Raw genomic sequence first — 23,754 nt, 5'->3', positions numbered from 1 at the left:
AATATTTTTTCTAAATAAAAATTTTTTTTTATTATTATTATTTACATAAAACAGGTTACAGGAAGAATCTTGTTATTGACCATTTTCCCTTGGTTTATTTTTTCTGGCTGCTAAGCATTCAAAAATCTGCACAGTATCATGTGAGCGCCATGACAACCACAGTCACAGGACACATGATGTAGTGATCAGAAAGACTTTTGGAACTCCCCTCCAAAGCTCTATTCGTTACTGTAAAACCGTCCCTCCTCCACCACCACTCACTTAATGTTTTGCTGGAGGACAGCTGAAAAATGCATGTTTAAAAAAAAAGGTACTTAAACTTGCAATTTAAAGATTTTTTTTCATGGACCTGAGGCTTTAATAAATCAAAATGAAAGATTTTTTTTACGATGGGATCAACGCTGGTTAAGGACATCCCCCCCCCCCCACACATCAGAGCCCCATTTCCCTGATCCGATTGCACTGGTGACCCACCGAACATCAATGAGCCTAAGGGAATCGGGGAAATTCTTCATTTTAAAAATCCCAGATGTATGAAGCCTTGGAGAGAGTGATAAATTGGAGAGAGATAAACTACCAAACAGCTCCTGTCATTTTTCAAACACAGCCTATAACATGGCAGTGTGGAGTGGATTGGTTGGAACTTTATCTCTCTCCACTGCTCGGTACATCTCCCCCTACCACTCTAAGTTTCTGTTTCCAGTTTCAGTAACTGAACACTGGCAGAAAGCAAACATTGCACTTTATATGGATTTCAGCCACAGTATTGGAGATATTGCATCTTAAGCAGGCTCTTGTTAACCATGTAGGGGCAAAAAAAGTCTAAGCTACAAAAACAATACTCAATATAGGATATGTAACACTGACAGGTCAATCTGTGGGTTGTAGCTGATGGCTAATGTGGTTTCTTTCAGTGCTGGTTAGGAAATGGGAGTCTTATGCACATCATCCCAGCATTAAAATACAAATTAAATATTAGGTGGAAGTGAAGGCATTCTGACCAAACAGCCATGAGGATCCAGGTCTTCCGTTCCCTAATGAGCAATGTCATAAATGAGGCATTTAGTGCCTCATGTCTCCAAAACGGCAGGAGGCTGTGAGTATCTCATGCCACATTGAGGTCATTGGTTCCTGTAGAAATGATGGACTGAACGAATTGCCTTCTCAGTCATGTCATTGGTCCCCCAGTTAATTTGATTGGCAGCTGAATACAGGTTCCATCCACAAAATAACTGTACCGACTATGCGCAAATTTGACCTCTTAAAAGGTAACGTTCCTGCAAGTCTGATAACTTCTGACAAATATGTACAGCAACAGGTTTCGAGACACATTCTCCAGTTCTGGTCTCGGTAAAGCACGTGAATATTTAGCGCAGTTTTGTTACCAAATATTTAGATATAGGATATTTACAAAACAATACTACAATAATTCTTTGTCTGATACAATTACAATACATGTACAATCATTCACAGAGCATCAAAGCAGAGATTCTATGGGTAATGCTTTGTAAATCTAAAGAACAAACATTTCTGTGACGAAACGCGCCAGTTTCAAAGCTTTTAGGTAAAGCACACGAACTACAAAGCAATTCACGACCACTCTACGCGACAGCACCAGGATTAGGGTTTTACTGCGTGCAATATTGACCACAGAAAGCAGCTGTAAGTGAGCAAACATACCAGGCAGCACTCAGAGAAGGATTTTTTGGGAGGCCGTGCCGGAGCAGGGAACACCTGATCCCACTCCCAGAATGCCATGGAGTTCTGACGGATCAAAATCTCCTCTGACGGCTTAAGGAGGAGTGGCAGACACGACAAGAGGGACAAGAAAGCAAGAAAGGAGACAGGCAGGCATGCACATGAGCCCGACGTAAAAGAAAAGAGAAGACAAAAGTAAATACAGAATAGCAAAATAAAACACCATAATGAAAAAGGTTGCAACAAAAGATAAAAACACAACAAAAACAAAAACAATGATCTATAGCAATAAACCAAACATTTTTAAGGAAATTATGCCTGTGGAAAACCAGAATTCCTTAATTATTTAGAATCAATGGAGAGAGAGGACACGGAGGTAGGAGGAACATGAGTGGCTCGTGCCTCCATGGTTTCACTAGATTCTAGTATGCGGAACACTGACCCATAAACGGTCTGCCCTGACTATGGGCCTAATTCAGACCCGATCGCAGCGGCAAAATTGTTCTCTAATGGGCAAAACCATGTGCACTGCAGGTGGGGCAGATGTAACATGTGCAGAGAGAGAGTTAGATTTGGATGGGGTGTGTTCAAACTGAAATCTAAATTGCAGTGTAAAAATAAAGCAGCCAGTATTCACCCTGCACAGAAACAAAATAACTCACCCAAATCTAACTCTCTCTGCACGTTACATCTGCCACACCTGCAGTGCACATGGTTTTGCCCTCTAGAGAACAATTTTGCTGCTGCCTTCAGGTCTGAATTAGGCCCTATGTGATGTGTGGAGTTTCAGGAGCAGATGTGCTTTAAAAAAAAAAATCTCACAAAAGGCAATAAAATTATATGTGATCTGTGAAAATGGGTCTCAGACAGCAGCTTATTGCAGATTTCTCATTATGCTTCCTGCGGCAAATTCAGCATATATAACTTCTGGAATATTGCACGCATGTCTGATGACTGTCTGATTTCTGAGACAGAGACAGATCCGTGTCATCTAGATGACAGCGGCCACGGACAACAATGCACTTGCTTCAAGTGTAATTTGACGTACAGTAACTTGGTTACATATATAAGGCTACGCAGGAAAACGGCACAGTGCTGACATAAAACAATGGAAAATGAAACGAAGTTAAGTACATGGCAAGCACAACATATGTAGACAAAATGAAGTGAAGTGGTGGAGAAGGACAAAGCCACAGAGGGGTCAGATCCACTAGTACAAGAATTCCGGTAATGCATTCGGAGAACAAGTCCAAGAATGAGGCTCAGTTAGGGCAGACTCCTATTTGATGGGCAAGCAACAGAGGTTATTAATGCCCGGCATGGTCCACGGGAGGTATGCATTCTGCAGAGACTGGGGCTGGGGGAAAGGGGGGGGGGGGGGGGACATAGGTGAGCTGTCAATCAGAGCTCACTGCAGTGACTGACAGCCGCTCAGCATTAACAGGAAGAGGAATGTGTGCCGACGGTGTGGTGTGGGCAATTCTCGCATCACAACACTGCAAGTGTTTCTACAATAGTTCTATGAAAGCCTGCTCATTAGTATACACTGAATTCGCGCAGGGGTGGGGAACCTGCGGCCGGCCCTCCAGCTATTGTTGAACTACACATCACAGCATGGCCTGCAACAGTTTTAGCAAAACTGTAGGGCATGCTGGTATGTGTAGTTCAATAGCAGCTGGAGGACCAAAGGATCCCGAACCCAGGGTTAGAGCAATTATTCAAGTTACTGCCCCCTGCTGTTCGTAAGCAATAAATCCATTCCGGGTTAACTCTTCTGTACACAAATAAGAATAAAGGGGCAGATGTATTAACCTGGAGAAGGCATAAAGAAGTGATAAACCAGTGATATGTGCAAGGTGATGAAGGCACCAGCCAATCAGCTCCTAACTGTTAATTTACATATTGGAGCTGATTGGCTGGTGCTTTTGTCACCTTGCACATATCACTGGTTTATCACTTCCTTATGCCTTCTCCAGGTTAATACATCTGCCCCATAGTCTCCTATTGTAACAGAGGTGAAGCAATAGAATAATATTTTGTAATACTTGTACAGTGACATGCAATTTATACAACGGTTACTTAAGTGAATACAAACCATTCCCCAAAACTGTGCAAAAAATAAAATAAAATAAACAAAAGGGACTGACTTTAACAAACCCATCAAGCATCACTAATGTATTCCTGTTTATTAACCGTGGTACACGGCAACAGACAGATTTAATTAGTAACGGTTTCAATGCGAGGACACCCAAAATGATATTATGCGCTGCCGATGTATGTGCAACGCATTAATGTTTGATGCACAGAGGCCCCCGGATAATAACATTATTCAGACGCTGTATGTAACGGAGAGGCAGTCGCCAGACTGTGGGAAAGGCTCGGGGCTCGGAGAGAGTGACCCCTGACCTTCTGCAACAAAGAGGACTCTCCGCCTGCTCCTAACTAGACTCAAGAGGACAGGTGGCTGCACAGATTACACAATGAGAGATGGGGCTGAAGACTGTTCCGTTAATATGATTACCATGGAAGTCAGGAATAAGTCAGCGTCTTCCTGGGGAACAGATCAATCTTACCTAATCGTGGCTCACTGTGAATCAATAAGGATATAAAAAGGTAGCTGCAATAGCACAGGGAATATTCTGTGCTGCACATAAAACTATAAAATCCCTGGAAAGTTTTTAAACACTTATAAAAAAAAAAAAGTCCTTTAAACAAAGAATTACTAATGCAGAACGTAGAGCATATTAATTAACTTGGTGCATGGATGACATGGCAAAAATATGTGCCGTAAGTAATATGTCACCGTTATGGCGACTTTGAAAATGACAACATCCGATTGGCTGCCATGTACTGCACATGTATCTGGGCACCAGTGCAGCTCAGACGTGTCCCCAATAGGATTTGCCTGATTTCTATGCAACTGATGCAACGATAAACATGGGGCAGACTAAAGGGGGGGAAGGGGGCCTAAAATGCAAGGCCCGTTAACACATGTACCAAGATTATGCTCTACCATTATGATCCAGGTCCCTCTCTGCTATATGCAGGGGTCTATGCCTAATCGCAGAGCCCACGCACAAACGTAAGCCTTCGGGAGCAGCCAAAAACACAGAACGTGCAATCGATGTGAGTGACGGATCATGTGCCGCACGTGTTACAGTGATTCAAGGCAAGGGATGAAATTAAACAGTTGAATTTAGGATACTCAGCAGCTGATATGTACAGGAACAAAAAAGCAGCCACAGAGGCGGCGAGCAAACAAAAGCAAAACATAATCCAATTGTGCAAAAATAAAAAATGTGAGCACGCTGTTAAGTTCACCCATTTCACGCAGCCAAAGAGGGGGGAGGGGGGGAGGGTTCCGCCCACTTTCGCAGCCCGAGGTGGAATTTGTCCTCCCCCACCACAATTCTCTAGTCATCAGCTGCTCAGTACTCTACAGCAGTGATTCAAGCTGCCCCCACTCCGGCAGACGCCCCACCACAGTGACTGCAGAGCATTGTAGCGGAGTGTCAGGTCAGTCTGCTATCCTTCTGCATTCAATTACTACAGAGCGGCTGCTGGAGCAAGAGCGCTGGACGAGGTGAGGGGAGGAGAGTGATCGCCCCTACTATTGCGCAGCCTGAGACCGACGATCTCATCACCTCAGCCCCACAGGACGACCGGTCCCTGTCTGCGTCCAACATATAAATGAAAAGCTCATTTTTATTTTTATCATTGTGGGAGGATTTTGACAGCCTCAGAAATTTATTCTGCAATTCTGAACGCTGCTGAAGCTTGGGGGGGGAGGGGGGGAAGCGGCGAGGGGCAGAAATGATTATTCCATAAAATTAATGAGGGCTGAGCAATTTTCCATCTGCTGCTCGGTGTGGAGTTGGCAGTCTTGCTGCGACTACATACCTCCCTCAAGTCATTGTCTAATCGGAGGTGCTCTGAATGCTGCCGCTGGCGGTCCTTCCTCCGCTGCGCCGTGGCGTTTCGGCTCACCCAGCGACTGTAAAGCAAGGCGAGAATTAACGTGGAGGGATATTGATTAACATAAAGCATTCACACCACAGGCCTTGCTGAGCATCAGACAGGAAGACGTGGCCAGGTTTGGGCTGTGGTGTAATACATCTCTAATCAAGTACTCTGCAGGCCTAACAATGGTGCCAAAAGCTGGAAATGCAGTATAGGGATTACAAAGAGCAAGTAACTTTGTATCTGGAACAAACCGCGCTGCAATGCAAGGGGGGGGGGGGGGGGGGCAAATACATGTATTATTTTTCTATGCAGGGTAAACACTGCCTGCTTCAGCATGTAGCCCACAGATGCTAGCCAGCTTTTTTTTTTTATTATTATTATTTTTTTTACACTGCAACTTCTATTTAACAGTTTGGAAACACCCCTCACACCTAAATCTCTTTGCACATTTTAAACACCCCCCCCCCCCCCCCTTCCCCGCAGCATGGTTTTGCCCAGGTACACAGTTATTTTACCCCCAGGCCAGAATAAGCCCCCGTGTCTCCGTGCCTTCACCAATACCGCCTTAGCTCATACTTGCCTACCTGACCCTCTCCATGAGGGAGAAAATGCTCTGTTCCTGGACTTTCCTGGTAATGTATGATTGCCATCACCTGTGGTGAAACACCTTTAATATCAGTTAACTAGCTCACCACAGGTGATGGCAATCATACATTACCAGGAAAGTCCAGGAACAGAGCATTTTCTCCCTCATGGAGAGGGTCAGGTAGGCAAGTATGCCTTAGCTGCCTCTCCATCAACACTTGAGGGACATTGCAGGGACGTGGCCTATCACAACTGACGGCCACTCCCCCTGAAACAGAGCTGCTTCAGAGGGACCGGTGGAAGGGATCTCTGCATCGCATAACACCAACAGAAAATACACGCGACTTTTGCGAATACATAATAGAACCTTTATCAACATCCCCCTCCTCAGGACACTGACGCAGGATTGGATTAAAAGGAGACAATGGTGAATTTGTAGCTGCACACTGAGTACCGAGATGGGATGTGTAACTTCTGCCAAAAGCAAAATCGCTTACTTGTTGCTAATCGGCCCATTCGCCAACACGTCGGACTGCAATTTGGGGAAGAAGCCCTGCTCATATTTTCCTTGTCCAATTTTCATATCAAGCAAGTGTGGGTGGATGGCCGTGTGATCGATCTTCGTAAGGCGTTGTTCAATAGACTGCGCTGTAAGGGTAAAGAAACCAAACGATTTATCAATAATGTAATATACAACGTGGTAACCTCCGGAAAGTGCACCACCATTAAGCTGAAGGAAAATTAGCTCATTTGCTGGTGACGAGTGATGTCCGCATTTCAGAAAGAAACCAATGTGCCCGGCGGGCATTTGCAACCATCAAACCAGAATATTGCTGGTCGGTCTGAATGTGGATAAACTCACGAAAGAGATATTAATACTTAAAAATTTTTTTAAAAAAAAGTACAGTGAGAACAACTCCAGAACGCTCCAGAGGTTTCCAACAATCCGGAAATAATCCGCGGTGAGTAACACAGGTGACGTGAACCAGCCGCTCTTACTGGGACGCCGGTGAGTAACAGCTGAAAGATTCTGGCACCGGGTACAAGGCAGTAAGTCATGCTGGCAGCAGGGTTTACAGCTGTCATCCTAGTACGCCAAGCTCTGCCAGTTTACAGAAAACCTGTCACTGTGTCCTGTCTGTAATAATGCATTTGGGCATCAATGTATAAATACTTCAATGTTAGTTTTATTGGTTTCAGAGCCCCAGGCTTGTAAAGATGACCCAGTCCAGGACAGCTATACCGGAGGGTCTACAATAACCAGCTCAGGTCCGAGGTCCTGCAATCCTACAGGTGAACGGGTCAGTGCTACAGGTGGCCAAACGTGGATGTACAATGTACAGGGCAGTCCAGAGATTGAGTTAGGGATAATCAGCTCTAGGGCAGGTAGGGGTAAGTAGCCACCAGCTGCAAGTTATGTCTTTTTAATTAATATCCATGATTACTGCTCACTGTAATAAAGAATTAGTGGCACATATCCTCCGTACAGTGCCAGAGAGATGAACCAACATACATTATAAGGCATTTGGTTCAGCACAGGAAATGACACATCTGAGTGATATCACTGGTTACTAGTGATAGGCTACCCAAAATGGCTTCCTCCGATGTGAGGTGTTACACTTTAAGTATTGGCACAGTAATGCTGATTCAGAGCTCAGAGTAAAGCAGAAAAAGGGTAACTTTACACCCTGCGCTGCAGGTGGGGCAGACGTAACATGTGCAGAGAGAATAAATTGCAGTGTAAGAATACAGCTGTTCAGCATCTGTGGGCTACATGCAGAAGCAGCCAGTATTTACCCTGCATGTCCACATAAAGCACGTATTTGTCCTCTTGCATTGCAGCATGTTTTGTAACCGTGCAAAGTCACCTGTTTCCTGTTGTTGCTTTTCTTCCAACACAGAATCAGCCGCTATCTGTAGAAAGTGCCCAATAGCTGTGTTGTGACCCATTTGCACTGAGCTGACTACATTCAAGTGACCTCATGTAAATCCACTCAATTACATGTCTTAAACTGCAGCTGTCATAGATACAACGGAGGCAGCCATTTTGTAGGCCTAACCAGTATTGATAAAATGATCGTGAATTCAATAGGAACCATTGATGCACCTCAGCTCTAATGTTATTCAGTGAACAAAATGGCCGCCGCCACAATGTATAGGTGATGGTTAAGTAAGAATATCAGTGATTTTTTTGTTTGTATTCAATATCTGTTCTATAAACTGTCAAGAAACACAATAAGCAAGAGGCAAAGAATAATAAAAAGTGGTGGATACGTAGTTCATACTAAAACACACAAAAAAAACACACAATTCTTTGTCTAGGGACCTCAATACCAAGTGTAGTTAAATCTCTGGAGAGCAAATAAAATGAGAAAGAATCACTTTCCAGAACAGTTAAAATGGAGAAGTGTGGCCTGCAGCGAAGGCTTTCTAATGACACCGCTGTCTAACAGGTTATCTGACTAAACAAGTTATTACACACACACACACAAGTGTCTCCGCCCTATACTGAAAGCGATAGTATGTGACGCCTACAGCTGTGTGGAATCACAGGCCGGAGATTAGTGCCCTGGAAGCCACAGCGGATCTGCTGCTTTCTCATGGAACAGCACACTTCTCACTTATAATCTGATTTCCACACAAGTATTACACGTAAATGCAGAACAAGGAACGTCTTATTCGGCGCATTCAGCTTTCAGCAGGGGAAATATTCCCGTAACAGCCACAGTAGTATTTCTGCATTTACTCTGAGGAGCATGTCAGCTGCAGAGACAGCAGCCATTTTGTTGGTCAGGACCCATATTCCTGACACTGTGGCTTAACCATTCACCTGTGTACACCTCATTTCTCTGCGATTTTATGATTTTTGCTTAACTTCTAGTCATGTCTTTTGGTTTCCATTGTATTTTGACAGTTATAGGTTATTTACTTTTGTTAGATACGAAGGGGTATATTCAATTGAAGTCGAAAGCTGCCGTCTGTCGAAAAGAAGGCAGTTTTCGACTTTTTTATGTAGGAAGGGTTTCCGACCTATTCAATCTAACCCCAAATTATTTGACAAGTCGAGGTATTCGACTTGTCGAAAAACCCGTGGATCGGCGGAATAGCTGCTGAGCCGCGTGTTTGTGTCGAAAACTGGGTTTTTGGCCCCCCTATCGACCATCCCAATTTGACTTTAAAAAAAGTCGAATTGAGATGCGGGAGCAGAGACGGGGGAGAGCCACGGGCAGACGGGGGAGAGCAGTGTAGCCGGAGGATAGGTAACAGCCGCCGCTCACAGCAGCGTCCACCCGGCTCCAGCAAGCGAAACCTCGCTTGCTGGAGCAAGGTGGACGCTGCCGTGATCGGCGGCTGTGACACATCCTCCGGCTACGCTGCTGTAGCGCAGCTCTCCCCGTCTGCCCGCGGCTCTCCCCGTCTCAGCTCCCGCATCTCAATTCGTCTTTTTTTAAAGTCAAATTGAGATTGCATTGAATAGACCAGGTCGGATCCATTCCGACAAATGAATGCCAGAATGGATCCGACTTCAATTGAATATACCCCTAAGTGGGGTATCCTATTAGGTGCGACCTTTTTACCGCTGATAACAACGGCCTGACCGATGGTCATTATCACGTAGTCCACTGCGCTACTGCACATCAGCGGTCTTCTGACCAAGCATATGCGAGTGGGGAGTGATGGGAAAAGATCCTACAGATCCCTCTCCTGTTGCTTCTGGTGACCGCAAAACATATCTCCGATATATGTTACGGCCCCCTGTAGATACATTATATTTGTGAATACCAAGGTCGCAGATAGGGGGAGGTTCAGTGACAGAAATGGATATCACTTTGTATACGGGTGACTATAGGCATTTAATTCTGTGCACGTAATGCAAAAACAGAAACCAGCATGAAGTTTAGTTTCTGAGGTGACGCATTGTACGAAACAGAGTAAAATGAGCTACGTACCGGCCTCTTTTATGGTGGAACATGCCTGGTAAGTAGAGGTCCGGATTGCTGGCGCTCTCACATTATACATTCGGATCTTTTCGATGCGGGAATCGAACACGCGGAGCAAAGGGTCCTTCTCCTCCCATAGAGACATGATTTTGTTATCTATAAATGTGGCAAACATCTGCGTCTCGATAAATCGGGAGAGGAACGGGAGGTAGGGCTCAGGTTGGTCGGACAGGAACGAGGCCTACAATATAAACAACAAACCGAATCAGATTTTATTCCAGTAACACATCGGTGGCAATTCTGTTCCACGGATGTTTAAAGGTTTTGTGATGGTGACTGGCAAACAAGCTTGGTAAATGTTCCATTCATGACTGTAGAGGTGCCATTGACTCCTACCAGTGTTTCCCAACTCCGGTCTTCAGAAACCCCCAACAGTACAGGTGTTCCAGATCTCCTGGTTGATGTACAGGTGTACTCATTACTGGCTGACACATTCTAAAAGATCCACAGGTGGTGCTAATTATCTCACTTATGATATGGAGGAGATCTGGAAAACATGCACTGTCAGGAGTCCATATGGACTGGAGTTGAAAAACGCTGTTCCATAACAAATGTATAACCAATAAAATGAATGTACTCAACAAGAGATTAAAACGTCCATTTATTCTTATATCCTAGCAGTAACACAGAATAAAAAAGAAAGGGGCCTATATAACCTTAATAAGTAAAAATAAGATTTTAAAGCTACCGGTAAATCTTTTTCTCGTAGTCCGTAGAGGACTCTGGGACTCCGTAAGGACCATGGGATAGACGGGCTCGGCAGGAGACATGGGCACTTTAAGAAAGACTTTGACTCTGGGTGTGCACTGGCTCCTCCCTCTATGACCCTCCTCCAGACTTCAGTTAGAGAAACTGTGCCCAGAGGAGACGGTCAGTACAAGGAAAGGATTTTTGTAATCCAAGGGCAAGATTCATACCAGCCACACCAATCACACCGTATAACTTGTGATATACTACCCAGTTAACAGTATGAAAACCAACATAGCATCAGTCCAAGACCGATGAAACTATAACATAACCCTTATGTAAGCAAAACTATATACAAGTCTTGCAGAAGTAGTCCGCACTTGGGACGGGCGCCCAGCATCCTCTACGGACTACGAGAAAAAGATTTACTGGTAGGTTTAAAATCTTGTTTTCTCTTACGTCCTAGAGGATGCTGGGGACTCCGTAAGGACCATGGGGATTATACCAAAGCTCCCAAACGGGCGGGAGAGTGCGGATGACTCTGCAGCACCGATTGAGCAAACAGGAGGTCCTCCTCAGCCAGGGTATCAAACTTGTAGAACTTTGCAAAAGAGTTTGAACCTGACTAAGTAGCCGCTCGGCAAAGCTGTAGTGCCGAGACCCCTCGGGCAGCCGCCCAAGACGAGCCCACCTTCCTAGTGGAATGGGCCTTAACCGATTTTGGCAACGGCAATCCTGCCGTAGAATGCGCCTGCTGGACCGTGTTACAGATCCAGCGAGCAATAGTCTGCTTTGAAGCAGGGCCGCCAACTTTGTTGGCTGCATACAGGACAAACAGTGCTTCTGTTTTTCTGATCCTAGCCGTTCTGGCCACGTAAATTTTCAAAGCCCTGACCACATTAAGGGACTCGGAATCCTCCAAGTCACGAGTAGCCACAGGCACGACAATAGGTTGGTTCATATGAAAGGATGAGACCACCTTAGGTAGGAATTGAGGACGGGTCCGCAACTCAGCTCTATCCATATGGAAAACCAGATAGGGGCTTTTATGTGATAAAGCCGCCAATTCAGAAACTCGCCTAGCCGAAGCCAAGGCCAACAACATGACTACCTTCCAAGTGAGATATTTCAACTCCACTGTTTTCAGTGGTTCACACCAATGTGACTTAAGGAAACTTAACACCACGTTAAGGTCCCAAGGCGCCACCGGAGGTACAAAAGGAGGCTGAATATGCAGTACTCCCTTCACAAAAGTCTGTACTTCAGGTAAAGAGGCCAAATCCTTTTGAAAGAAAATGGATAAGGCCGAAATCTGAACTTTAATGGAGCCTAATGTTAGGCCCAAATTCACTCCAGTTTGTAGGAAGTGAAGAAAACGGCCTAGATGGAATTCCTCCTTAGGAGCATTCCTGGCCTCACACCAAGAAACATATTTTCGCCATATTCGGTGATAATGTTTAGACGTCACTGCCTTCCTAGCCTTTATTAGCGTAGGAATGGCATCATCCGGAATACCCTTTTCCGCTAGGATCCGGCGTTCAACCGCCATGCCGTCAAACGCAGCCGCAGTAAGTCTTGGAACAGACAGGGACCTTGTTGTAACAGGTCCTGCCTTAGAGGAAGAGGCCACGGATCTTCTGTGAGCATTTCTTGCAGATCCAGATACCAGGTCCTTCGTGGCCAATCTGGAACAACGAGAATTGTTCTCACTCCCCTTTTCCTTATTATCCTCAACACCTTGGGTATGAGAGGAAGAGAAGGAAACACATATACCGACTGGAACACCCACGGTGTCACTAGGGCGTCCACAGCTACCGCCTGAGGGTCTCTTAACCTGGCGCAATACCTTTGTAGCTTTTTGTTGAGACGGGATGCCATCATGTCTATTTGGGGTAGTCCCCACCGACTTGCAATCTGCGCGAAGACTTCCTGATGAAGTCCCCACTCTCCCGGATGCAGATCGTGTCTGCTGAGGAAGTCTACTTCCCAGTTGTCCACTCCTGGAATGAACACTGCTGACAGATCGCTTACATGATTCTCCGCCCAGCGAAGAATTCTGGTGGCTTCCGCCATTGCCACTCTGCTCCTTGTGCCGCCTTGGCGGTTTACATGAGCTACTGCGGTGATGTTGTCTGACTGGATCAGAACTGGTCGATTGCGAAGTAAGATCTCCGCTTGACGTAGGGCGTTGTATATGGCCCTTAGTTCCAGGATGTTGATGTGAAGACAAGTCTCTTGACTTGACCAAAGTCCTTGGAAATTTTCTTCCCTGTGTGACTGCTCCCCAACCTCGGAGGCTCGCGTCCGTGGTCACCAGGATCCAGTCCTGAATGCCGAACCTGCGGCCCTCTAGAAGGTGAGCACTGTTAAGTCACCACAGGAGAGATACTCTGGCCCTGGGGGACAGGGTGATCCGCTGATGCAATTGCAGATGCGACCCGGACCATTTGTCCAATAGGTCCCATTGGAAGGTCCTTGCATGGAATCTGCCGTATGGAATGGCTTTGTATGTTGCCACCATCTTTCCCAGAACTTGAGTGCAATGATGTACTGACACTTGTTTTGGTTTCAACAGGTTCATGACTAGAGTCATGAGTTCCTGTGCTTTTTTCCGTCGGAAGAAAAACCCTCTTCTGGTCTGTGTCCAGAATCATGCCCAAGAAGGGCAGACGAGTCGTAGGATTCAGCTGCGACTTTGGAATATTGAGAATCCAGCCGTGTCGCTGTAACACCTTCAGTGAAAGTGATACGCTGTTCAGCAACTTCTCCCGTGATCTCGCTTTTATGAGGAGATCGTCCAAGTACGGGATAATTGTGACACCCTGCTTGCGCAGGAGCACCATCATTTCCGCCATTACCTTGGTGAAAATTCTCGGGGCCGTGGAAAGCCCAAACGGCAACGTCTGAAATTGATAATGACAATCCTGTACCGCAAATCTCAGGTACGCCTGATGAGGAGGATATATGGGAACATGCAGGTATGCATCCTTTATGTCCAGAGATACCAAAAAATCTCCCCCTTCTAGGCTGGCGATGACCGCCCTGAGCGATTCCATCTTGAACTTAAACCGTTTTAAGTAAAGGTTCAGGGATTTAAAATTTAAAATAGGTCTGATCGAACCGTCCGGTTTCGGGACCACAAACAGTTGAGTAGTACCCCTCCCTCTTTGCAGCAGGGGAACCTCTACCACCACTTGTTGAAGACACAATTTGTGAATCGCATGTAACACTATCTCCCTTTCCAGGGGTTTTTTCCGTAGGGACGATTTGAAAAACAGGCGAGGAGGCACCTCTTCGAATTCCAGCTTGTAACCCTGGGAAACAATTTCTATTGCCCATGGATCCACCTGTGAGTGGACCCAGACGTGGCTGAACAGTCGAAGACGTGCCCCCACAGGAGCGGACTCCCTCAGGGGAGCCCAGTGTCATGCGGTGGATTTTGTAGAGGCCGGGGAGGACTTCTGTTCCTGGGAACTAGCTGTGTTGTGCAGTTTTCCCCCTCTGCCCTTACCTCTGGCAAGAAAGGACGATCCACGTGCTCTCTTGCTTTTATTGGAACGAAAGGACTGCATTTGATAATGAGGCGCTTTCTTAGATTGTGAGGGAATATATGGCAAAAAATTTGATTTACCTGCCGTAGCCGTGGAGACGAGGTCCGAGAGGCCCTCCCCAAACAATTCCTCACCCTTGTAAGGCAACAACTCCATATGTCTCTTGGAGTCGGCATCACCAGTCCACTGTCGGGTCCATAAAACACGACTAGCAGAAATAGACATAGCGTTTATCCTGGAACCCAGTAAACTAATGTCTCTTTGAGCATCCCTCATATACAAGGCAGCATCTTTTATATGCCCTAGGGTCAGTAAAATGGTATCCTTATCAAGAGTCTCAATATCCGCTGATAAGAAATCTGTCCATGCTGCTACAGCACTACAAACCCCGGCCGACGCAATAGCCGGCCTGAGTAACGTACCAGAATGTGTGTAAATGGACTTCAAGGTAACCTCCTGCTTGCGGTCAGCAGGATCCTTGAGGGTAGCCATATCTTGGGATGGTAGCGCTATCTTTTTTGATAAGCGCGTCAAGGCTTTGTCCACCCTAGGGGAGGATTCCCACCGTATCCTGTCCTGCGACGGGAAAGGATACGCTGTTAGGATCCTTTTGGGAATCTGCAGTTTTTTGTCTGGAGTTTCCCACGCTTTTTCACATAATTCGTTCAGCTCATGTGAGGAGGGAAAGGAGACCTCAGGTTTCTTTCCCTTATACATGTGTACCCTCATGTCAGGGACAGGGGGTTCCTCAGTGATATGCAAAACATCTTTTATTGCGATAATCATATATCGAATACATTTAGCCACCTTTGGCTGTAATTTTGTATCATCGTAATCGACACTGGAGTCTGAATCCGTGTCGGTATCTGTGTCAACTATTTGGGATAGTGGGCGCTTCTGAGACCCCGAAGGTCCCGGCGACATAGGGACAGGCATGGGTTGACTCCCTGACTGTGCCCCAGCTTCGGCTTTGTCTAGCCTTTTGTGCAATAAATTAACATTTGCACTTAAAACATTCCACATATCCATCCAGTCCGGCGTCGGCCCTGCCGACGGAGACCTAACATTCATAAACTCCCCCTCCTCCTTAGGTGAGCCTTCAACCTCAGACATGTCGACACACACGTACCGACACACCACACATACACAGGGAAGCTCTTTTCTGAAGACAGGTTCCTCACCAGGCCGTTTGGAAAGACAGAGAGAGAGTATGCCAGCACACACCCCAGCGCTATATGACCCTGGAAAAAACACAGTATGTTTACCCAGTAGCGCTGTTTTGTGTATATGCGCCAATTATGTGCCCCCCCTCTACTTTAAAACCCTCTGTCACCGTGTGTCAAGCAGGGGAGAGTCCGGGGAGCTTCCTCTCAGCGGTGCTGTGGAGAAAATGGCGCTGGTGAGTGCTGAGGAAGAAGCCCCGCCCCCTCGGCGGCGGGCTTCTGTCCCACTCAAATTTTTCAATAACATGGCGGGGGCTCGTTATATACATGTACAGTGCCCAGCTGTACATGTATATATATGTCTTTGCCATAAGAGAGGTTTATATTGCTGCCCAGGGCAGGAAGGACAGGAAGACTGGTGTCTGTGCAGTAGCGCACTCCTCTTTTCAACAGCACGGACCTACAATGAACTAACAGCGGGGTTTCAGGACAATGTCGGACACTAATGTTCTAGGACAGAGAAGAGACTTACACAATGAAGGAAAACCCCTTTTAAAGTTAAACGTATAGAAATAGATATTTGCTTATACACACATGAAGGAAATATAATAATCATGTGGAATAAAAACGGAACTGGACAAATGACCAGAGATTATACTTTACTTTGTCAAAGTTCTGCATTTGCTCTCGGTTTGTCAGCCAGGACTCCATGTCATGTGCGGCCTGAATGACGAACACCTCGTAGTCGGCAAACATCTGTGTGAACCGGTTGGCAAAGACCTCCCGGATCTGCACGTTGAGCTTGTAGTCTTTGAGTTCCTTCTCTGTGCACTGGAGCTTGTGGTCATCCTCCGTGTCCGTCAGCGGAATGCTGATGCTGATTTTCTCCATCTTTATCCCTGTCCTTTTAGTGATTTCCTCCAGGCGAGCCATGGTCTCGTTGCCCTTGAGCAGCTCATACATGTTAATGTTATGGCTGGATATGTTTCCGTTCTTTTTGTCGTTGACGTAGTCGTCCAACGCCAGGCTCTTCAGCTTGGTGGCGCTCTCGCTGCAGTGTAGGTTGCCCTCTGGTGGTATCCCGTAGTTCAGGAGGACCTCAGAGATTTCCTGGATAAACTCCAGTTTGTTGGGGAACTGCGGGAATTCCTCAGGTAGTTCAATGAAGTGGTTGTCGATATCCACAAAGCACAGGTTAGCCTGGAACAAGGAAGGGAGAACGAGACATCAGCAAATAAAGCGCCAACAAAACCCACACAAATGAATCGTGAACCCGGATCTATGTGAATGGTCTACCTTCATGTCGTCAACAGTCAATATGTCGACGGGACAATGCCGACACTTGTTATTCAGAGCTAATGAACTGAATCAGGGCCAGCGACTGTGCTGTAACTGTAAACATGGTTGTAAACAATCATTGTTTCATAGTGTTCATTCTAGCACCCTGCACCTTTCAAATCCTGTGCAGTTCCTCTTTCCTGCCAGGGGTGTCGCACTCTGTTCTGGTGCTTCTCAGCACACACAGGTCTGTATCACAGCACTGAGTAACAGATCAGAGTGTGCTGAGAAGCACCACAGCAGAGAGCGACACTCCAGGCAGGAAAAAGGAACTGCACGGACTTTGAAAGGTGCAGGGTGCTAGAATGAACACTAGTTTCAAATTATAATGCCGACACTGTTGTCCCGTCGATATCATTCTGTCGACAGTACGGAAGATTGTAGCTACTTCCCCACTCAACAGGCAACTAACAACTTACGGTAGAGTCTGATTTTTCATGTTAAGACTGAAATAGACATGAATAATATCACAGCGGATGGAAACCCGGCAGATTCTTCAGCTGTTGTTTGGAAGGTTTATAAAAATGTAACTTTAATTTAACTTCAACCATAACCTTGATGTAGTACTCGATCTAACACGTAGCTAAGTCTATAATGAGCCCAATTGTAAAGCGCAATGGAATGTTCTGCGCCATATAAAGAAATTGCTAATAAATAAATAATTAGGCAACGTTGCTCTATTATATACAGAAGAACAAATCCCAAATAGACCTTATCACGCAGTAAACAAACGGTGATTATACAACGGGGCTGTACCCTGCAGGTCACCCATCTGCCGGCCTCATTAATAATGCATTGTACATTTAACTACAAGAGAACATCCCTAACTTTATGTACAGCTCAGAGGCCAATAAACCGCAGCGGATCTCTTTCTGCTGGGGAAAGGTTTTCAGGCTGCCCACAGAACACGTCTGTTACATGTGATCTCACACGGCTTACGCTGATCCATTATTTCACAGAAATAATATATAGTATACATCCTAGCAGCCATCTGTGTATAAGATAACACATTGAGTCTAATTCAGACCTGATCGCTAGCAAGCGGGTTTTGCACTGCTGCGATCAGAGTCGCCGCCGCCTACGGGGGAGTGAATTTTCGCTGTGCAAGTGTGCAAACACGTGTAGCAGAGCTGTACAAACAGATCTTGGGCAGTCTCTGCACAGCCCAGGACTTACTCAGCCGCTGCGATCACATCAGCCTGTCCAGGACCGGAATTGAAGTCCGGAACCCTCCCTGCTAGCGCTTGGACACGCCTGCGTTTTTCCAGACACTCCCTGAAAACGTTCCGTTGACACCGACAAACGCCTTCTTCCTGTCAATCTACTTGCGATCACCCGTGCGAACGGATCCGTTGCAGAAACCCATCGCTGAGCGGCGATCCGCTTTGTACCCGTGTGACACGCCTGCGCATTGCGGTGCATACGTAGTTTGGACATGATCGCCCGCTGAGCGAAAAACGCAGCCTAGTGATGAGGTCTAAACTACCCCCAATGCACACAAGTATAAATGTTCCTTTGCGCCTTGTTCTGACAGCAGGATGAAATACAAACTTTCATCCCTTTATATCACCAGGGCGTGAGATCACTGCAGGCTCCCCACCAACAATCACATAACTAGGAAGCCCCACCAGTATCTCCAGCAGCCTGCAAGGGCTACAAATCCATGACCTCTTTTGGGCCTCACCATCTACAGGTTGGGAATTCTGCAATCAGGGTTGTACAGCATATGGCAAAAAGTGTAGACCGGGGCTTCTCAACTCCAATCCTGTCTTTGGAAGAGTGTGGGGTAAATACCGATCCAGCAAAACTCACTGCGCACGATTATAAAGACATCCTGAAAACATGACCTGCGAGATGGACCTACCCATGGGCTGTGGTGGAGAAGCCCCTAGCGTAGACAGAACTTTGCGAAGCGTATTCTCCCTGCAGCATAGGGCAGCACATGCTTAAAGAGGGAGACATAGGTGGAGGGGACATTGGTGGCCCAAATGGGGTGGGGATGGGTCTGGGGCTCTGAAAACTTCTTGATGAGAAGAGCGCAGAGTCCGCCGCGGGACTTTCATAGCTGGGGCGGCGGTGGATTCAGCAAACGGAGCGTGGGAAGTGAATATTAATGTGATTATTTCAATCAATGCCTTTTGGTTATTGTTAGAAAAAGACACGTCCTTTAGCAGATTCCGCTCAGAGAAAACGACCTGCCAGCAGCGCCGCGCATTGGTTACGGCGGCTCACGTGTCCGAGGACTAACAGCTTTCCTCTTATCTGTCAGCCCCGTGCTTCACAGGCATTTTTAATTTCAACGCTGCATGCTTATTACTGAACGTGAAAAAGAGATTTCGGAATGAGAAAGCCCCGGGGGTGACGCCGGCCTTCAAAAGCAAATGGTGATTAGAGCCAGTACTTAGAGATTAGCAAACATCAGACGTACGATAGCTAATGATTGGTAATATATCGCTTGCACATAACAGCATTATATTCAGGGCTACGATGTGCGAATGGCCTTTGGCCTGAATGGTAAAGTACTTGTTATATTTAACCCAATCAGCCGCTACCAATTCATCCCACTAGGAAGTACAATATAACAGTGTCTGATGAAGTTTATGTCCTTGGATGATGAAGCGACGGTGTTTGCTCTATTATACTATGGCGGAGCAGCTTAGGCAGAAGGGAGAACACTTGGGAAACGGCCCATAAGCACTTCGTCTAATTCAAAATTTTTATTTTTTTCCTTTCATTAAAAAATTGCTTTCTTGGCAATGGTCAAAACACACCGGCAAAGTCACATTCAGCTGCTGGACATGAATCTGAGTTATGTTCTGAGTTCTTACATCCGTGAACCAGTCAGTCAGTCACAGTCATGGAGGCGGCCATTTTGTGGGCTGAACCAACATTCAGCTTATTGCGACTGCACTGTGCCAGAGTGTACTGTGCATCTCTCTGGGAAGATGGCATCGGCGCCACTTTCCCGGTGATTTGTCTATTGCGCATACCTCCAGGAAATTGGCACTACCACTTTATTCCAGTGATTTTGCAGCGGCGCTGGAAAGGTAAGTATAGCCAACGGGTGCAGGGTGAGCAGTATGGGCCGAACCCGTTATAGCTACACCCCTGCTATCACGTCACTATGCACCAAAATCATAAATGCGGAATGAAATACTTTGCGCTGTACTGTTCCTTTAATACTCCCCATCCTGTAATGCATATCAGACCATGCAAAAAGCTACAACTTGAAGACTCAGTGTGGAACTGGCAGCGAGCAGGGATGACCGTCCGACGGAGCCAATCACAATCCGCACAAGAATACCAATGAGAGGTCTGTTGCATAATGGGCACACTGTATGCATGCATCATCCCCCAGCACAGCGGCTAGTGCTAATGACTCATCCTGTGCTGACATAACCCGGGACTACACAACAGCCGCTCTGCTGTACAACACACGACGTAAGCAGGAGACCCACTGCCTGGGTGGGATTCCTTCTAATTATACCAGGCAATGTGTAAGCTATAGCCTCAGACACCCTGATCCTTTTTACTCTCGCTGCATTACTGCTCCTCACTGGGATTTACACTTAATCCTCCGGTGTTATACCTATAGAGAAAGTGCCACACACACACACACACACACACACACACACACCAGCCTGTTCCCAGTGAGGAAGGCTAGGTGGCACTGCATACAGGCTTTGCATCAGGAAAATCTCCCAACGCTCCCGTGGTGTGGTGCTATACTTCTCCCACCGAAGGCAGACCTATTTCACAACACGCAGGTTGTCAACGCCCCTCCCCTGTCTACTCTCATTGAAATGACTGGGAAGCTCAGTGGGGGAGGGGCACTGACAACACCCACGTTAGTTAGGTAAGCAGTGCTGGACAGAGCACGGTGGGTAGAAAGTAATATTATATCTCCATGATCACCAACGTTGTGGGTGGAAATAATGTATAAAATATTGAAGCACACAGCAGTAATACTTAGGGGCAGATGTACTAAGCCTTGGAGAGATTTACTACCAGCCAATCAGCTCCTGTCACTTTTCAAACACATCCTGTAACATGGTAGTTAGGAGCTGATTGGTTGGAACTTTGTCACTCTCCAAGGCCTTAGTACATCTCACCATTTCCCCTGTAAGTGCAAAGTCCCATCTGGCTTTTACTGCACTGACTCACAGACTGATACATTAAGTAGGGGAGAGGTCAGGGGAAAGGAAGGTGCACCTTGGCCCCGTCACGGCTGGAAGCGCTTATATCACAGGTACTAAGCAACAACTGTTTGGCCAATAAGACTTTCTTCCACCCGCTATGAATCATCAAAGCTCAAATCTCATCTTCAGTTGTTCTTAATGTGCAAGTAATAGTTATAAACCCCAGTGACTGGTACATGACCGTTTTGGTCTGGCACAAACATATGGTTCTTAATGGAGCATACAAAAAGAGACCGTAACGCTTTCCAAACCAAGTTGGGTTTGTACTTGACTTGATAAACCATGTATCCTCCTGCACTAGGGTATATGAACATGTGGACAGGTCCTAGAGACTAGGGTATAGGAACAGGAGATCGGGTCACAGAGACTAGGGTATAGGAACAGGAGATCGGGTCACAGAGACTAGGGTATAGGAACAGGAGGACGGGTCACAGAGACTAGGGTATAGGAACAGGAGGACAGGTCCTGGAGACCAAGGTATATGAACATGTGGACGGGTCCTAGAGACTAGGGTTAAGGGACCTTTGGACGGGTCAAAGAGACTAGGGTATAGGAACAGGAGGACAGGTCCTGGAGACCAGGGTATAGGAACAGAAGGACGGGTCACAGAGACTAGGGGATAGGAACAGAAGGACGGGTCACAGAGACTAGGGTATAGGAACAGGAGGACGGGTCACAGAGACTAGGGTATAGGAACAGGAGGACAGGTCACGGAGACTAGGGTATAGGAGCAGAGGCACAGGTCACAGAGACTAGGGTATAGGAACAGAAGGACAGGTCCTGGAGACCAGGGTATAGGAACAGGAGGACGGGTCACAGAGACTAGGTGATAAGAACAGAAGGACGGGTCACAGAGACTAGGTGATAAGAACAGAAGGACGGGTCACAGAGACTAGGGTATAGGAGCAGGAGGACAGGTCCTGGAGACCAGGGTATAGGAACAGGAGGACGGGTCACAGAGAGTAGGGTATAGGAACAGAAGGACGGGTCACAGAGACTAGGTGATAAGAACAGAAGGACGGGTCACAGAGACTAGGTGATAAGAACAGAAGGACGGGTCACAGAGACTAGGGTATAGGAACAGAAGGACAGGTCACAGAGACTAGGTGATAAGAACAGAAGGACGGGTCACAGAGACTAGGGTATAGGAGCAGAAGGACGGGTCACAGAGACTAGGGTATAGGAACAGAAGGACGGGTCACAGAGACTAGGGTATAGTAACAGGAGGATGGGTCACAGAGACTAGGGTATAGTAACAGGAGGACGGGTCACAGAGAGTAGGGTATAGGAACAGAAGGACGGGTCACAGAGACTAGGGTATAGGAGCAGGAGGACAGGTCCTGGAGACTAGGGTATAGGAGCAGGAGGACAGGTCCTGGAGACCAGGGTATAGTAACAGGAGGACGGGTCACAGAGAGTAGGGTATAGGAACAGAAGGATGGGTCACAGAGACTAGGTGATAAGAACAGAAGGACGGGTCACAGAGACTAGGGTATAGGAACAGAAGGACGGGTCACAGAGACTAGGGGATAGGAACAGAAGGACGGGTCACAGAGACTAGGATATAGGAACAGAAGGACGGGTCACAGAGACTAGGGGATAGGAACAGAAGGACGGGTCACAGAGACTAGGATATAGGAACAGAAGGACGGGTCACAGAGACTAGGGGATAGGAACAGAAGGACGGGTCACAGAGACTAGGGGATAGGAACAGAAGGACGGGTCACAGAGACAAGGATATAGGAACAGAAGGACGGGTCACAGAGACTAGGGTATAGGAACAGAAGGACGGGTCACAGAGACTAGGGTATAGGAGCGGAAGGACGGGTCACAGAGACTAGGTGATAAGAACAGAAGGACGGGTCACAGAGACTAGGGGATAGGAACAGAAGGACGGGTCACAGAGACTAGGATATAGGAACAGAAGGACGGGTCACAGAGACTAGGGGATAGGAACAGAAGGACGGGTCACAGAGACTAGGGGATAGGAACAGAAGGACGGGTCACAGAGACAAGGATATAGGAACAGAAGGACGGGTCACAGAGACTAGGGTATAGGAACAGAAGGACGGGTCACAGAGACTAGGGTATAGGAGCGGAAGGACGGGTCACAGAGACTAGGTGATAAGAACAGAAGGACGGGTCACAGAGACTAGGGGATAGGAACAGAAGGACGGGTCACAGAGACTAGGGGATAGGAACAGAAGGACGGGTCACAGAGACTAGGGTATAGGAGCAGAAGGACGGGTCACAGAGACTAGGGGATAGGAGCAGAAGGACGGGCCCTGGAGACATTGGCCAGGAGAAGAATCTGTACTGGAGACTGGTGTATAGGAACAGAAGGAACTGTACAGTAGATATTGGCCAGGAGAATAAGGATCGGTACTGTTCACTAGGATATGCACTTGTGGGCAGCTGCAGCCTCAGTGGTGTTACCGCCATTTAGGAGGTTAAAGTTATGCTACAGGAGGGGAGGTTAAGGTAAGGCTACAGGACGGGAGGTTAAGGTAAGGCTACAGGAGGGAAGGTTAAGGTAAAGGCTACAGGAGGGAAGGTTAAGGTTAGGCTA

The 23,754-nt window shown here is 46.8% G+C and overlaps 1 protein-coding gene across 3 annotated transcripts in view; it reads right to left on the bottom strand.

Annotated features, from left to right (window-relative positions):
- Nucleotides 1-23,754, bottom strand: part of DENND5B (DENN domain containing 5B) — a 123,415-nt gene that overhangs the window by 32,225 nt on the left and 67,436 nt on the right. For 2 of the 3 annotated variants that reach the window (XM_063928937.1, XM_063928938.1), the window contains 4 exons: nucleotides 16,312-16,848; nucleotides 10,197-10,428; nucleotides 6,744-6,894; nucleotides 5,599-5,692 (listed from right to left, as the gene is read on the bottom strand). In XM_063928937.1, coding sequence (XP_063785007.1) covers nucleotides 5,599-5,692; nucleotides 6,744-6,894; nucleotides 10,197-10,428; nucleotides 16,312-16,848 — 1,014 coding nt within the window. Of the gene's footprint in view, nucleotides 1-1,680; nucleotides 1,792-5,598; nucleotides 5,693-6,743; nucleotides 6,895-10,196; nucleotides 10,429-16,311; nucleotides 16,849-23,754 lie in introns of all 3 variants that reach the window. The other variant, XM_063928939.1, reaches the window with a different exon arrangement.

The sequence above is a fragment of the Pseudophryne corroboree genome, chromosome 6, assembly GCF_028390025.1.
Source record: "Pseudophryne corroboree isolate aPseCor3 chromosome 6, aPseCor3.hap2, whole genome shotgun sequence".
Taxonomy (NCBI): Eukaryota; Metazoa; Chordata; class Amphibia; order Anura; family Myobatrachidae; genus Pseudophryne; species Pseudophryne corroboree.
Note: the sequence above shows the minus strand (reverse complement) of the source record. Positions and strands in the feature narration are given on the sequence as shown.